This window comes from Rhipicephalus microplus, chromosome 6 (assembly GCF_043290135.1).
Source record: "Rhipicephalus microplus isolate Deutch F79 chromosome 6, USDA_Rmic, whole genome shotgun sequence".
Taxonomy (NCBI): domain Eukaryota; kingdom Metazoa; phylum Arthropoda; class Arachnida; order Ixodida; family Ixodidae; genus Rhipicephalus; species Rhipicephalus microplus.
In genome coordinates this window covers 183358680-183376317 of record NC_134705.1, presented here as the reverse complement: position 1 = coordinate 183376317, position 17638 = coordinate 183358680, and the positions used below count along the sequence as shown (strand labels likewise).

The window sequence follows — 17638 nt, the reverse complement described above, 5'->3', positions numbered from 1 at the left end:
ACATCTCTGAGGTTTGCACCTAAAAGTAAGTATTCAATTCTTTGAACACACGTTTCAGCAATAAAAAATTCAATTTCACAAGTTTTTGTTTTTGCTTGAGGAATTTTCACAATGAGTTGCAAGAACTTTTGTAAGTTGTTAAACAAAGAGTTTTGCATAGCGTTAAATTACAAATCTTGAAGGCTAGGCTTTTCACCGTTTTATTAGCCTGAAATACGTCACGGCGGCCATCAAAGTTATGATTTACCCGTCGTAGGGACGTACTCTGTCCAGCCGAAGCCTCCAAAGTAGCCAATAGGCAAGAACAACCCGATTTTAATGCGAGAGACGCGCGAATTGCCTGCTTCGCGTGTTGCCGCGCCGCTAATGAATGTCATGGGTGATGGTCGGGCTGCCGTTCCAGAGCTGTCGCAAGAAGAGGCGAACATCTACGATCGTCAGATACGCCTCTGGGGTTTGGAGTCGCAAAAGAGGTAAAATGAACCTTCCTTCGAACGCGTGCCGTGATCGTAGTGCCGGCTCTTGTCTCGTAGAGAGACCTTCGGCGATAGTACGCTCTGTAGAGTCGAGTTGCAGACGTTGGTACGCTGGCTAGATGGTTCGAAACACTGAGAAAAAAAAATTTAAGGAAGCTTCGCAACAGCGGTGCCATGCCTGAAAGAAAGGCGGAGCGGGGCAGCCTATCTTGTTTCTCTGCATTTTTCTCGTTCTCTTACTTTAACCTTGTCCAGCGTAAGGTGTAACCGGGAGTATCAGACAAACAGAGAGACGGACGGACACAAAAAGAGATGGACAGACGGACGGACAGACAGACGGACACACAAACAGATGGACAGATGAACGGACGCTTCGCCCCACTCATCATTCATCCGTTGATATGCTGCCATATTTTTCTATCTCTTTTTTGTCGCCGTTTGTCTATACTTATTTTCTGAGCATTTCTTTTCCTTCACTCCCTTTCCCCCTCTCCCTGTATCGCTTTCTGTCTTTCAAACACTCTCTCTCTCCATTTTTTTTCTCGGTCTGTCTGTTTCTGTCTTGCTATTTCTTTTTTCTATTTATTTTTGTGTCTGGTTTTTCTATCTTTCTCACACTATTCCTTTTTATGTCTTTCTATCTCTTTTCTCTTTTGATCATTCTCTCTTTCTATCTCTCTAATCGTTCTCCCGCCTACCCCTGTTATGGCATCTCACGCCGGACAAGTCGGCACAAGTGTTCTGGTAGCGTAACAGACGATGAAGGAAAGCACAAGGAGAGCGCGTGCCAGTTCACGATGGCAATAATTTTTGTTCGCAACTAACAAAGTTTCTCTGGGCTTAAAGAGCTGCACTGCTCGAGCTACATGCATTCCTCAATTTTCCAGGTTGCGTGCTGTGAGAGTTCTGGTCGCCGGCTTGAACGGCCTCGGAGCCGAAGTGGCGAAGAACCTGGTTCTGGCGGGCATCAAATCCATTACGCTCCTCGATAACCACAATGTATGGTAACACCGTGAATCTAGATTTACTTTCGGACCACGGGAAATAGAAGTTTTTGAACATAACAGGTGAATGCAACATGTCGTGCAGGTGACCAATGATGACTTCGCGGCCCAATTCATGGTTGACAGAAAAGATGTTGGCAAAAACGTAAGTTTTTTTAACCGGTCTTGCATGCTCCACAAATCTCCTGTTTGATGTGCCCGCTAAGTTCAACTTCAAACACAGATGACTTGTAACTTTTTCACACAATACGTTTGCTGTCGGTATGCACCGTTTACGTTAAACAGTGTAACTAATGTTGCATTTTTTATACTCAGTATAATTGCACTTCCTTCAGTATAGTATTCTTTTGGCAAACAGTCAGTAGAGGGCAAGGAATGTACAAACAATAATTCTGAAGTTGAGTGCTGCAACAGGATCCTCAATTAGTAGTAAAAAATAGAAAAAAACGCTGAAGAAGCAAAGAAAACACAATGTAGCCTAGTGCTGGAATTCAGTGGTAACAAGATATCGTGCACATGTAAATTAATTGTAGAACTGTACTTGTGTAATAAATTGTGTGGAAATTGCAATGCTTAAGCCCCAGTTCAAATGAGCACAACTGCAAATTATGGCTGTAGATCAGGCTGTCATTGTACCATAGTCAAAGTGAACTTTAGGATGTTAGAATAGAAGTCGACGTTATGAACTAATATGGTGCAATTAAAATCTGTTAAAAACCTTGAATAATTACATTGATCCTGTTGAAAGTCAGCAATGTCCCCAATATCCCCCTTGGCTTAATTTTCTCGTGGTTTCACTGGGATGTGTCTGACAAAGAAAAGGAGTGCTTCATCCCCTTTTGTTTATGAAAAAGCTGTGTATTAGTTATGTAAGCTATTGAATCATTTAGAGAGATGATGCTTGAGTGATTGCATAACCGAAAGGATGTTGTGTGACTAAAGTAATAGATTAGTACACGTGTAGATGCCGGCATGAGCGATAATGCAAAGTACTCCATTTTGCATTGAACTGTCAACAGCAGTAAGTATTTCTCCGAGATAAAAAAAAAAGATATGACGAGAAGACTGTTTACAGACTGAAGCAAAGCGTGATACATTTTGTCGCAGAGAGCGCACAGTTCAAAGGCGTACACCAAGAACCTGAATCCCATGGTTGAAGTGGAGTCCGAAGACGGCGAGCTGGTGGGCAAGGACGACGATTATTTCCGCAAGTTCGACATTGTGTGCTGCACCGAGAGCCTCCCCACGGAAGCCCTCATCAAGGTCAACACTTGCTGTCGTAATCTCGGCGTCAAGTTTTTCTGCGGCCATGTGTGGGGCTTCTTCGGCTACTACTTCAGCGACCTCATTCAGCACGCCTACACACAGTCAGTGTCTTCTTATTCCCTTCCGTGCGACTTCAGGTCATGTGGGATTGCGAGTGCTTTGCTTTTCTCACAGCAGCAATAGGAGCTTTGCCTTCTCATATTTGTAACAGATGCTTGAAGGGCCAGTCAATGGCTCTGACTTTTTTTCTTTACACCCTCCAAGGAAGCTCAGAAATTCGGTCAGTAGACCGCGCACGATCATGTTTTCTGAATATTACAGCCCTGCACTCCGCACAGAGCCTTCATTTCGAAAGACAATTCCCACACTTATTTCCAACGTGTGACCAATCCTCTCTTCACGTGCAGTGACGCAAAGCCCCCACCAGCGACTTACTTGACACGCGGCTCGTCGATTGGTTTAAACCAGTCACGGCGACGAGCCACGCTTTCTACTTTGTGACGAAGATGGGTGGCGAGGCTGCGCGAAAATTTGAAGCCACCTGAAAGCGATACTGTAATACCTGCAGCTTCCTTAATATAGCACGTACTCACAAAATTCTCGCGGCAGCATGTTAACTAAACAAACGTGCACATATTTTTCTTTGTGACAATTTTGGACTTTGGGGTTTTTTACCGAATTTTTTAATAATTAGTGAAAAAATTTGTAGGCGAGGTAACTTGTAGGATAGACTTGTTACAACACGCGCATTGTCTACAATATATCAACAGCTGATATAGCCCAGAACATATTTGAAATCAATGTGAAAGTGCATGCTGAGCAACTGCACACAAGACGTGCCACCTCACAACATCGACACCAACTTGGTTTTTACCTAAACCAACAGTCCACCTTGTAGCTGGGGGCTCGTTTTGGCAGTCTTGATGCCTTCAGGTAGTATGCGAGGGATTACAGGGAAGACCATGTATAACGATATCGAGAAAACATGAAAATGTGATCATTATAGCCGATGATCGTAGTATCTGGACTGTTGTAAAAAATCGTCGCCGAACGTACTTTTCGTAGCTACGGGCTCGAATTTGCTTTTTTCACCAATAAACAGATGTAGATCTGTAGGCGTAAAAAAAACATTATTTTATACTTCGAAGAGTGTTTAGGACTTCGGCCCGCAGTTGCTTCTGCGGAAGCTTCAGCTTAACAAGCGCGGTTCGCGTTACCTTCAAGCTGTTGCGAATACTCTGGCGGCATTTCTTGGCCACGCATGGAGTCTACTAGCCTGTCGATCAACACCAGTGCACTTTGTGTGGTCATCGACGAGGCCAGAGAAGCGCCGTTGCTGTTCACCTCGTCACTACTGTCTTTGCTGCCATCGCATAATGCCAGCGTCTGTCGTGACATCACATCCGTGACGATTGAATGAACTTGTCTATGGGAACATCACGATTATTGTAGAACATGCAGTCCAAACGGAAAAATTTTCATCGTTGTATCCGATATGCGGTGGATAACATATCGATATATATGTCTCTTTTCCCCATAGGCCCAATGCAAAAAATGAGACTGTAAAGTCCACCCACCGTTATAATCGATATATCGTTATATGTGGTATCGTTATAAGTGGACTGCACTGTATTGGCCAGCTGCCAGCTGTTAACAAGATCGCGTGCTATAGGAAGCCAACAGGCAGAGAAAGAATGTTTCACACTTGCCACCAAGGCTTCTGATGGCGCTGACTAAACACTCCCAGATTCAAAGGCTCATACTCTATACCCCATATTGTGGACGCAGAGATGACCGCCGCTGTAGCTCAGTTGGTAGAGCATCAGACGCGTTATTCGAACGTCGCAGGTTCGGATCCTGCCGGTGGCAAGTCATCTTTTCGTCCACTTTTCTTACTTCACATTTACATTACAATTCTTACTTTTAACATCTCCTATACTTTCCTTGGCATCATTGTCTGTTAATTGTCATTAATAATTAGTCCAACAGCTTCCTGTATCGTGAGTTTGTTGGCTGCCATAATATTTGTGAGTGCACTCCCGTAGTAGACATCTTCAAGGAAAAGAGGAAGTACCTTTTTTGTGGGCTTCTACGGGACGACAAAGTTTGATGTTCTTGCCTAAGCAGTGCATTTTGGAAAATCACGCGTATTTACAACATGCATCTTTAAAACTGATTTCAGCTGCACCCAAGGGTCTTTCATTGAGGAAAGAGTTGTCAACATGGTGCTTACGTGAAAGCAGTTTTGTGTGCCTACGTAGCCAGCTATGTTTAAATTATACGAAAACCATTACGGGTCCCGCATTAGCCGGAATTCTTTCAAACTGAAACTGGGCACTACAAAACTACCTCTGAATAATTAACTGTCACACACTCAGACAAAGAGGTTTCCAGCTGTAATAAGTGAGTCGTGAGCTACTTAGTGGAACAAAAACGAGATGTAATATTTTTTTGTGTCAGTATTAAAGGGTATTGATACAAAAATTTTCAGTTATTAATTTTTTTTTTCCTTGAATGAAACATCAAGCGCTCAAGAGGCTAGGAAATACGCTGGTGAACGTGAGCCCTTCTCGAAAACGTAATCGTAGTGTGTTTTCAAAAGCTAGTGTTCGTTACTACTGTAACCTGACGCCGCAACACGTCATGCTCTAACTGAAATCGAAGGGACTTTGTGGCATGGGCTGCTTTGTAAGCAAACATTTTTCTTTCGTTTCCAGAGAAGTGCCTAAACTCGCAAAGCCTGGCGCTCCTTGCCCAGCCAAGAAACAAAAGATGGAAAACGACACGAGTGCAGTGATTCAAAAGGTGAGCTGTTGATTTCCATGTTTTCTGCATGTAGGCATCTCCCGTGGTAGCAGTGACAGTTGATTCAATGTTTTCTTTATCTTTGTTTCTTTTTTTAAATTTTATGTCTGTGTTAAATTTTGCACTGTGAAAATTTTGCACACTTGAGCAAAGCTTCACGTTGTGAAGTTTCATATCCTTTGGAAAAAAATCACGTAATGCATAAAAAGCATAGCTAATGATTCAACACAGTAATACGTCTGCCTCAATGTAACTGCAGTGGCTTGAGAGAACACTTGTTACTGGACAAGTTTAGCTGATACATAAACCGAGAGGCATGCCTCTGCAGAATACTGAGAGGGGAAAGGGAAACAAACTTCAATAAAACACTGACGAGGGGCTAAATGAGAACAGCCATACAAAGAATATGAAACTTAGTATCGCTTTGCTAAAAACTTTCTTGTTTAGGAATTCGCTCGGTGCTCATTCTTCGAGCGCATCATCCTCGTTTTAATGTACGCTGCCATATTCCGCTGCTGACTTTAGTTGCTCCGTCTTCAGCTGTCAGGTCAAAATATTTCGCGCTGTTGCAAACTTTTTTGATGCCGTAAACATTTTCCTTGCTTGATAGTTTTTGCGTAACATAAAAACACGTGTAGGCTTCGAACGAAATGCTGGAGCTTGTTTTCGGCCAGTGTCGCTCATGAGGCCTGCTAGGCATGTGTGAATATTCAAGCACTCTGAATATTCAAATATTACAGTATTTGAAATGAATGAATAGGCATACGTAAACTGCATGTAAAGGTGCAAACACCTTGTAAAGGTGGTTTCACTGCAGCGGAGGGGTGCCCTACCGTGAGTACATGCATTCTGGAGAAAACCGCACTGCTCTGAAGGCCCACTTCAAGGTTAAAAAAGCATATTACTTTCACATAGATTCATCACTTTCTAAGTTCAAAAGCTTGCTATACAGGCTTATATACGGTCCTAGTATAGTAAAATTTTAAAGCTTAGCATATTTTGCCGGATAGCAGTTGCATTCTACCAAAAGTGAAATCCAGCCTCTATTCAAAGTTGATTCCACTTGCATTTGAACCGAAGAGAATCTTATATGTTCATGCTTTGTATCGGTTATGAGAAATACTGTGCAGGTTAGTTGGGTCTTGACAAATATGATCATTTTGTTTTATAATACGTGACTTGTACTATTCGAATTGGATTTGAAGTTATTTGACCGATTTGCCTCAAAACTAAAATTTACTATTTGCGTGGGCCTACTGAATATCCTCCATTTACGACAGGTGATGACCTGTGTACCACTTTCGAGAGCACTTCAAGTCAAGGCGGGCAAAGCAAGCACCGGCCTGGATCGGAAGACGTCGCCTCTCTTCTTTCTGCTCCACGGTGAGCCCACACTTGAAATCACTAGCTCTGACCAGTAGCCTCGAGCTACGGGGTTCAGCTCAAAGCAGTAGCTGTGAGTAATGGCTTTCAGTTGTTGCTTTGAAAGCAGCCAATGGCGTTGTTGTGGCAAGGTGCAGATGAGTCTATCGTCGTAAGTTCAGTCACGGGTGCAGTGGTCACATTCGGAAAGAAATGGAATAAAAAATTTTATTGAAACTGATTCATAGGCCCGTATTCACTAGCCATCCTTATCCTTGTCTCGCATTTTTCTTGTCAGTTTTGTGCTTTCAGTGCGTTTGATAAACAAGGTAGGTTGGTTCCCTCAAACCAATCTTGTAGTTACGCTCAAAGCTCGACATAATGAAACTGGATGTAACGAAGATATAACAAAATATCAGTTATAACCAAGTGAATGAAAAATAGTCTTGCAGTATCTATAGCGTTTGAAATGCGCTTTTGTAACGAATTTTTGAGTATAACAAACTTATTTTCATGTAAGATGCACCTTTGTTATAATGAGGTGTGAGTGTGTCTAATACCCTGTTACCATATTTTGTGCCCTCATAACGCATGTAGAGAGCATGGGCACTATAAAGAAACATAAGATAAGGATAAAGTTGGTTTTTGAATACGGGCCATAATCACCCCTTATGTGGCTCGCCCTGTGCTCTGGTCATGCTTTTGGCTTGATCTAACTGATATAAAATCCTAAATCGTGTTTCGTATTTGATAAGTTTCTAGAAGTGCTTGCTATCCACTTGGCGGATTTCGAGCAACCATTTTTTTTTGTACACCGAAGTTGTATATGTCTAGGAGATGGAAGAATGTGGCGGTGCTTAAGTGTGCAAAAGCATAACGAAAAAGCAGCGCTAGCATACGTTACCTTGAAGGGTCTCCGTGCTTTAGTTTATCTCCAGGTTTTGTCAGTATATATTGGCAGCATGAATCGCTACCCATAAAATGTTTTTTGTTCTGAATATCCTTTAAGCTAACTTCACCAAATGCAAAGTTTGCATTTGTCTCCTAAATATTGTGATAGAGAAGGCAAAAGGTAGAACAGAAGCCAGTTTAATAGATTCCTGCTCCTGACAAACGATAGGGCTGCGTGTTTCAGCTTCGCTCTATGTCACGTTATCTTGCGAGCGCTTGCGAACCGGATGGGATTGAGAGAGAGGAAGGAGACCATGGTGGCACAACACACACACAAGTCCTTGACTGAGTTGTACAGTCAACGGTGGTCAGCGTCCGGTTAGTGAGCCGCTTGATTCTGTTTCTCGTAACCCGGTCGTCGTGGGACTTGGCAGGTTAGGCCTCGCCATGTCTTCGGCCTCTCCTGTGTGTCGCTCGGCCAAACCGACAACGTGGCGCTCTGGGGACTGTCATGTGGGTCGCAACTGTCTTGTGAAGGGGAGGTGCTGCCGGTGCACTGGGAACTGCTGTGACGAGGTGCCGCAGGTTCGGGGAGCCTTGCTTGGCATCTACCAAGGTCGAAGGCCACTTCGCTGCCTCCAGATCCAGGCATTCGCTGCTATTGCCACGAGAGCGACGCTGACTCCTTCTACCTTATTCGTTCAGTGCTCCGCACAACAGCGCTGTTTCTGCAGCAGTTTCTTGCCACGGCTCAGGTTGCGTGCCACAGGCCTTTCACTGATCGCTTGAGCAGACGTTGCAGGGGTGTGCACCGTTGAGTAATTTTCCGTGGCTCGCACGTCATTGCCCCTTGCAAACATTTGGCACAGGCCTGGTACGCTTTTTGCTCGAGACAGTGTACGCGTACGGAGGACTGCACGGAGGACTTGGGCGGTGATTTTTTCTTCTTCCCCATAGTTCTACTGCGTTTCTACGACAAGCACCATGTCGATCCTTGCGAGTCGGACAAGGCAAAGCTAGTGGAACTGAGGAGCGAAGTGGCAGCAGACCTGGCTATCGACAAGGAACGCATACCTGAGAGTCTCTTCAAGTGAGTCGTCTTCTTCTCTGCCAGTTTGAACAGGTTGCACAGCGTCACCCGGTCAGTGGGAGACCACAACAGTTGCAGTGCTCTCCGGTCAGACATTGCTCTCTGTACATTTACATGTCACGTGAAAGTAATGCCATTATGCGTACTCATTTACATACTCATTACACATACTCATGAGGAGTCCGACTTTTCTTATAAAGGTGCGTCGTAAAGTAACCTTTTTACTGTAGATAGTAGTATGTGTCGATGATGATTGATTAGTCCTATGTTCTTAGCCGAATTCAATGTAACCGCATTTACTTGGTCATTCCATGACATGTGCTCATGGAAGATGACGCCAAGTATCTTAATCCATTTTTCAATGCGAACAGTGAACGGACCTTGGACAAGTTCCTCAAGTACTACAGCCAGCGTTCCGTGAGCACGATATACAACAAACTTAGTTTTGGCTTCATTTAATGCAAGGCTGTACGCCTTGCACCAGTCATTCAGCTTCGTGCAGAACATGCTTGTTTCAGCTTGAATACTACAGAGTTCCTGGCCTTTAAAAAATACGGTGCAATCATCAGCGTAAATGATGAACTGACAAGTGGTGTTGTATCTTATGATATCATTTATGTAAAAGAGTAAAGTATTGGCCCTAAAATGCTCCCTTGTGGTACTCCTCAAGAGATACGCCTTGGGTGTGATTTGCGAGTGCCTAATTCGGTAAATTGAAGTCTATCGGGTAGATAAGAGCGAAGAAGTTGTGATGCGACTGCCCGAAATCCATAGCATTCTATTTTCTGTAAGAGAACATCATGATTGACTTGGTCAAAGGCTTTGCTAAAATCGAGATACAGCCCAATTGTCAAAGTTTTCTTTTCTATGTTTTCTAGTATCAACTCTTTTTGAAGCAAGAGTGCATCCTCTGAGGAGCGATTTTTTTCTAAAGCCGAACTGATAGGTAGTTATGAGAGTGAATCTTCTACTAAAGCTCTCAATGCGAGTATTAATAACTTTCTCAAGGCCTCTCGAAAACACTGGCAATATTGAGACTGGACAGTAGTTCGAGAAGCTTTTTTTGTCTCCGCCTTTATGAATTACTGTAACTCTAGCAATTCGCATGATACTTGGAAAAATGTCGCTAGAAATAGCCTTGTTAAATATGTGTGCAATGACAAGAGTGATTAAATCTAGTACATACTTTAGAGGTTTAATTACTAATCCGTCTGCATCAGGGCTACGGCTGTTTTGAAGGCCGGAAAAAAGAGTAATCACCTCAGAAACTGAAGTAGGCAGAAAAAAGAAAGACTGTGGTACCCTTAGAACATCTACGGAGGTAACCGGGGAAGTACCAGTGCTTCCTATCTCTACGAAAAAGTCATTGAAAACTGTTCGCAAGTGTTTTCCCACTTAGTGTCACATTATCAACCACCATACAGTCAACGGTGTCTGATACTGTCTTTCTATTCTAGAGATTATTAACTTTTTTCCAGACCACGTCACTCTTTTGTAGGCAGTCCATATAAATAATTATTCTCAAATATTCTTTCTTTGCTTTCAAAATGGCATTGTTCAATTTTTTACTAAAACTTTTAAATTAATGCAGCATTTCAATGTTGTGTGTCATATGGAATGCATCAGAAATCACGTTTTTCTCGTTGATTATTATAAGCAAGTCTCCGGTGATTTATGGTTAGCGAGTCTTCTTGCACCCGCGGTAGGTTATAATTGGAAAGGAAGCGTAGTAACACTGCTTAAATATGTCTAAAAACTTATCGTATGCATTATTTACATTAGTAAAAGTCATTACCTAAAAAAGTCTTCACCTAAAATTTTCTAGTGTATGTGTTGATATGTCTCTGTATGTTTTCTTTCCATTTCATTTTTTAGGCGTTGATTGCTGTTGAAGTATTAGCATGATAGGCAAATGATCGCTGAAGTCGGAAACTATGACTTGAGAAATTACTTTTTCGGCGACAGTGTTTGTGATGAACAGGTCAAGCGAAAATGTAGATGCAGTGGTAACACGGGTTGGCATAGTGATTTTATTGCGGAAACCATTACATTGCAGTGTAAGTAGCAAGTCAAAAGCAGGCACTGAATCTTTTAACATGTCAATATTCAAATCCCCACTTATAGTTGGGCTATATACATTATTGCTCGCAAATGAGAGCATTTTGTCGAAAAAACTAAGAAATTCGCGTATGTTACCATGTGGTAGTCAATAAACAACCGAAAACATTTGGAAGTCTTTCCTAATGCAGAAAATCTTATTTTCAGTGGTAATCGTGTATTCACGAACCAACTGAAATCCAGAAAAGCTAGTTTGCAAAACTACACCACCACCTCTAGTTTCGATTTAAAAAGAAATGGTTGTACCCGGTAAACGCAAAATGCCCAGTTGCATCATCATACCATGTTTCGGCAAATATAACTACATCAAATGCCGTATTACAAGAATAGGTAAATGTCAATATGTCATCATTTTTCGATCTAATTAGTCTAGCATTGATGTGTAAAGGTTTAAGCGATTTATCGGTTTTTATTTCAGCTGTAATTTGCGCAATGCGTGCTTGGAGAATTGCACTGTTCGTCATCCTTCAGACACAGCAGTGATGCTTAGGACAAGTCGGAATGTTACGCGGTGTTCTTATGAAGAACGCTTTTAAGCTGAACTAGCAGGACAGGTGATGTGCAAGTTTGACGAGCGTAAATGGATTCGTTTTTGGACCATGCGTATTTCTACCCACATTCGCGCTTGCGCGCAGTCGTCTTTCCCAAAAGTTTCTTGAGATGTGGGCAGAGATGCTCATTAATGTAAATTGGTGGGTCTTCGGGAGCTTCTTTTGTTGATGACAGACCAAGATGATTGTTAGTCAATCGTTTCTTTCGTGCTTTTTCCAGCACTTGGTCGTGCTTGCTCCGCCTTTGAAATTGTACGATAATGTTGCTGTTCTTTTTGTCAATGGTGTTCACTCGGTGGCATACCTCTCTATCAGCACTTGTGATAGCTTCTCTAACAGCGTCACCTAACCTCTTCAGAAGTTCTGGAATGCTTTCATTGGGACTTTGCAACACGCCCTTTATTTCCAAATTTCTGTTTCTAGAATACTGGTCGGCTTTCACCAGGTTTTCCTGGCATTCACCAAGATTCTTCTCAAGCAGGCTTACTCTCTGATGAAGTCCTACATTTTTTTTTACCAAAGCCTTGTTTTCAACAACACCAGTCTGGTTGCAACAACAGTTGCAACCAGACAATTGGATTCCTCAAGACTTTTTATTAAGGAAATCCAAACTTCTTTTCATTTCCTGCAGCTCCCCATGAACTTTGCGTTCCTCTGTGTACATATTTCTTTCGATAGTTTCTTTAAACATTCTAAATTCTGTTTTGAGCTTGTCCTTTTCTTGAAAATTCTTTCGACATAGTGGCAATACAGTAGCTCGTCCTTGACTTGAAAATTCTTTCGACATAGTGGCAATACAGTAGCACTAATTTAGTACGATAGTACACGGTACACTAGCACAATACACTGATACAGCAGTAGTGGCAGTGGTGGAAGCGGCACAACAACAAGTGAAAACGGTAGGGTTCCAGCCTGTAACACGGAGAGGATGCGATCAGGTACTGGCTGTAACACCGCCACCACCACCAATTGCCGCCCGAGTGAATTGCGTCGTGTTATAAACACGGTTGCAGACACGTGCCCAGTCGTGGCGTCAGTGGAATGTCTAGCGATGATGGTCTTGCCCGATAATAGGCGACACCGAAAGGTCAGGGAAGACTATAGGCCCACCACGGCGAACGGGAAAAGCAGCACCGGCGCTTTCAATGAGCCATTCCTGTAGAGGAAACCGAGTTGTCCACGGTGACTATCCTGCCGAATGGCCGCGTGGCTTTCTTGCATTCAGCTGATTAAACGAGAAGTGCAGAGCTCGAAGCTTATCGGAGAAGCACACTATGGGCCGTAATGACGGTGCGCATGGCACACAGGCACGCTACAAGGGATCATTGCAGCACCTGTGCGGTACAAATTTTCAAGTTTGTCTTTGTAAAGGTTACTTTATGATGCACTTTTTAATTGCTATCTAAGTTACTGCTTCCTGGTGTGGGGTAAAACTACAGCCCTTAACATGTCAAAACTGAGCGTGTTCCAGAAGAAAATGGTTCAAATGATTTCAAATGCTCCCTATCCAGAACACACCACCCCTCTTTTCAAACAGTATCGAATCGTTAAAATGTCATATCTTTATACTTTCAGATTGCTCTGCTGCTATAAAAAGGCAGCACTCAGAAAATCAGACACATTTCTTCCACTCGCGAACAGTAAAGAAAACGAAGTTACTTATCACGTCCGATATCAACCATCTTGGCACGTTCCATTCTCACACACGCACTATGGAACGCAACGCATCCGACGCACCGTCCCAACAGCGTTAAATTATTTCGAAATGCAAGGAAGAAAAAATATTTTATTCCACACACACACAAAAAAATGAGAAGGCTGTTCACATAACTATTCAAACTTGCTTTTTGTAATAATGGAACATACACATGTTTTGCAAGTCGTTTTTTTTTTTTCATTATTCGTATACTCTGCATATACGTCTATGTCTATCATACGTGCATACATATTTGTATTCGTTTGCGCATTGTACTTTCTAACGCATACTTGAAGTGTTCAGCATCTTTTTTTTAATTCTCCGAGATCAAATGCTGTACCCTCTCGTTTCACCACCGATGGGTGGCTGGGGCTTTGTCAAGCTGTCATTGAACAGCTTTTTTCACTGCAAATGTTTGCTTTTTTGGTGAAGATAGCATTGTTTGATTGATTGATTGATCTTATAAAAGGGGCCGGCAATCCGGCATGCATGTTTTTTGAAGCCAGTGTGAGGTATTTATTTTGATAGACATACTTCTTCTATATTAACATAAGCTTCTCTCTCATCATTATTCACGAATAAACAATGCCTCTTTACCTATAGAACATACATGCTTCCTTTTATGGTCACTAAAAAGTTTTGCAATATTTTTTTTCTTTTTTTCCTAAATGGGCCTTGCAACACTTTTCGAAGTAGTCGTAAAATGGACTCAGTAAAGAAACTTATTGCCTCACGAGTGCAGTTAGAGAGATTTGCCGCATGCTCCGATTGCATACTCTCTTCTTTCGTCCCGAGGAAAGCACTAAAAGCTAAGGAGGTATGAATGGCACGAGGGAGGAAAATGAGCCACACAGGCTTGGCGGCTTTGAGCACTTTTTGCTCTTTTTTTCTTTGAATGCGCGCCTTTTCAGTGCAATATTGCGCGTGCACATGGACACGTCGCGTCCTCAGTAACCTCCAAAGTGTGCCGTGCTCAAATCAGCCAATGGCGTGATATTTGGGCCTGTGACACAATAGTTTTCGAGCCTGTGTCATCACTTTTCGAGAGAAAAGAAAGCGATTTTTAGCTGAACATGAGAATGTTTTGTAAATTTCAGGCCACGGGTGCTAGGCTATAATATTTGGTTTGCGTGTTCTCGTAAGCCTCGAACAGCGATCGGCAGCATTTTCTGACCATGCTCGAAAATTGTTGCAAGCATTGCTTCGTAGTGGCCCTTTAAGAATAGGCGCTACAAAGATTTTAAAATATGCTATAAAAGAAATCAAATTGGGGAGGGGGAGGGGTTTGCAGTTGGCAAAAATAATTGACCTTCACGGGCTTAGCTTACAATTTTTTTTCTGAGAATATGCGCTCAAACGTCTGTTTCTTTTCTCACTCACTTTGCTTCATTCGCTTCCCCAGCACCATTTCCAAGGAAGTGTGCGCCACAAGCGCCGTTGTTGGAGGTGTCCTGGCTCAGGACATTATCAAGGTGGGTCGTTAGTTGACTACACGCAGTGCATTTCGGTCATTGTAGTAGAGGAAGTACCTCCTTTGCATTTGGCTAGAGCGAATATCCGAGGAAACAACGAGTCCTTTCCCTGACAAAGCCGCCATCGTGGTTCTCGCATTATCTGAAATTTCCGTGCGGTTCCCGCTCCAGGGCACGCATTCTTCACTGGATTGTGCGAGAGATTTGTGTTAAGTGAATCGGAGAAGCCACAAATCTTCGTTCACACATCGCTCACACCTCCTTTGAGCGCCAGTTTATCATAACTGCTGGAAACTTAATGGCAGTCACGACAGAGTCATCTTCATTGCACTTGTATCTTTGGATTCTTGAGCACAGAAGAGACTAAAATGGAATGCTTGAGCACAGAAGAGACTTAAATTTGAGCAAGTTTTGTCTAGTTCACGTAATGTGCACTGCACGCTATAACTTGTACAAGAAATAAGACATGAAACATCAGCTCTTTCACATCTAGCGTGTGTGAAGGCCACGTACCTTGCCTCTTGAAGAAATTAGGGAATATTTCTGGATACGTCATTGACATCGAAGTATGGCAACGCAAACATTTTTCAGTACGTTAGTGACTGGAAAAGGGTTAAAAATTTTAAAATTTGTCATGCACACTATCGAGAAGGCTAACTATGTTGGAGGAAGTTGTATGCAGGTTGTCAAAACAAAATGTTTTTCATTTCGGTTTTAGTTTCAACCCATCACTTTTCCAGAACGAAGGGAGAATATTTCGTAATGGTTTTTACTTGCGTGCAAGATTTGAAGCTAAATTAATGATGGGCGTTCCTCTTAAAACAGTGGTACAGAGATAAAACACTTTTTTTTTCACGTTCTTCGGATGAGTGCATGTAAATGTATCAGAAATTCCTAGCAACTAGTCCGAACTGGTACCCTTCTGATTTACAGTATTTATTTTATCAAAAGGGAATTACAAATTTTTGGGGCAGGCTCAATGCATTGTGTTGAGGGAGTGAGCGTGGTCTCATGATCGGCATGCCATCGAGTGTACTCCAATTTGCGTGACCGCTGTTCTGATAGCACAAACTTCAGCGCCGAGAACGCCCGCTCCATGCTGGCCAGCGTGATGGGCACACAAAAGCCGACTTGGATTACTGTAAACATCTCTAAATGCCACTGTTTTCGTTTTTTGCACAATTTCTGTGCATGTTTACATTGGAATTTCTGCCTGGGATGCGTGCTGTTACTGTATTCTGAGATTTGCATAATGGCTCGCGTTGCATGGCCTCGGTAGTCCCGGATAGCCTTTTCATGAACCGAAAAACGATTGTAAAAATTTCGGTTTCACTCTGGAACAAAATGATAGATAAGGTTTCGGTTACGTTATTGTTCCAGTCAAAAATACCGTTTTTTTTTTCTTCCTTTTGTTTTTCATTCCATTTCCGCACACAGCAGGCGAGTCCACTTATAACGATACCATTTCTTACAATATATCGCATATAACGATGAACAGTGATTGCACTGTCCACTTTTGTATACCTTCTATGGTAAAACAAATCGCTTGTTATGATGATCCAGTGACGCGATATCGGATATAGGTATTTCATCCGGATACGGCGCGCGACGCAAACAGGTCTATGCACTGACTTCGACCAAGCGGTTGAACAGCCTACCCAGGCACTGTTATCGCAGAAGGCCCAGCAGATGATGCAGTCCCTCAGGTTTCCTTGTTTTCTTGAACGATCTTTCGCTCAGCTACATCGAGTGCCAAGATGCTCTTGGGAAAGATAATAGCCAGTTTTGCGTGGAGCTATAACAACTGAAAGACTGCGCCTTTTCTGCAAACAAGTAGTACATAGTGTCACTACCTTACCTGCATGCAAATGAAATTTTTTCATCTCATTTTTGGTCAGCTCGTTTATAACAATCGTCATTTATAACGACCAGATTAACTGGACACTTGAACATCATTATAAGTGGAGTGGACTGTACTAGTACGCAAAAGATTCTGTTGGCATTGTGGCATTTTTAGTTTCGCTCACATTGTGATCTGTGGCACCATATTTGTCTCTAAGAAGGAAATAGGTAGATGGCATACTGGTAACTATTCCACAGTTGTGTTGGTTGTCCTTGTTCAGAGTGTTTGGCCCATGGCGACGAGTCTTTGACGTTGTGTAGATAATGTAAGGATAAGTTGTGCTTAGCATAATCTCGCTTTTAAATGGTGCACTTTCAGGTGGCATCGTGCAAGGACCCGCCGCTAAAAAACTTCTTCCTTTTTGATGGCTTCGAGTGCTGCGGTCTCCAAGAAAACATTGGCCGGTGACTGTACACACTCCTCATCACCAATGCATTTAACTATCATTCATAACATACCGAGGAATATAATGAAATAAAGGTTGCACAATACAGATTGAAAGTTTGGACTGGGCCAAACTTTCACTCTTGTATCTTGTATCTCACTACCTATGTACGCTCTTCTATATCACTGGCGACTCGCAGTGCTACTAAACAGCGAAATGCTATGTCGTTGGCATAGCTTGTGCGCTTTTACTTGTCAAAAATATACATTTCCGTTTTTTCGGTCATGCCAAATACCGTGCATTGACTGAGATGTGTCGATTACCTTGGTGTGCCTTTTCGTATGTGCTCTGCTGACTGCATACAATTGACGTTTCCCTGTATAATTGGTGAAACGACACACCCTACAGATTCATACCTCGCGCAAATAGAAAAAATAAGAGGACGCTTTACTTTCGCCTTCAAGAATAGATCGCGATAGTGTAATCAGGACGTGTGCATCACGCCCAGAACTGCTAGCCTGAAGTGGTTCTCTGTGCATGCCTAAACCGTGCCGTAAGGAAACGAATGACTGTGCACATAACATTGGCCGTTTCAAAGTATCGTTGAATGCCTATTGCA

At 42.6% G+C, this 17638-nt stretch overlaps 1 protein-coding gene across 2 annotated transcripts; it reads left to right on the top strand.

The window, feature by feature from the left end:
* The first annotated feature begins 281 nt into the window (after positions 1-281).
* On the top strand, positions 282-17185 carry Aos1 (SUMO1 activating enzyme subunit 1). 2 transcript variants are annotated; one of them, XM_037418444.2, is made up of 9 exons: positions 285-473; positions 1364-1475; positions 1566-1625; positions 2588-2847; positions 5464-5551; positions 6832-6934; positions 8762-8894; positions 14662-14731; positions 16953-17185. In XM_037418444.2, the coding sequence occupies exons 1-9, from the start codon at positions 319-321 to the stop codon at positions 17040-17042; spliced, it is 1071 nt and encodes a 356-aa protein (XP_037274341.2). In that variant the 5' UTR covers positions 285-318; the 3' UTR covers positions 17043-17185. The 2 variants fall into 2 exon arrangements, with proteins under 2 accessions (XP_037274342.2, XP_037274341.2); XM_037418445.2 differs by lacking the exon at positions 8762-8894 and having other exon boundaries at positions 282-473.
* The last annotated feature ends 453 nt before the right edge of the window (positions 17186-17638 follow it).

What these genes read in the sequence shown, in the direction of transcription:
- Aos1 (XM_037418444.2), top strand. Translation starts at nt 319, where the DNA reads ATGCGAGAGACGCGCGAATTGCCTGCTTCGCGTGTTGCCGCGCCGCTA. An exon ending in GGTTTGGAGTCGCAAAAGAG is followed by an intron (nt 474 to 1,363) that starts GTAAAATGAACC and finishes TCAATTTTCCAG; the next exon opens with GTTGCGTGCTGTGAGAGTTC. An exon ending in ATTCAGCACGCCTACACACA is followed by an intron (nt 2,848 to 5,463) that starts GTCAGTGTCTTC and finishes TTTCGTTTCCAG; the next exon opens with AGAAGTGCCTAAACTCGCAA.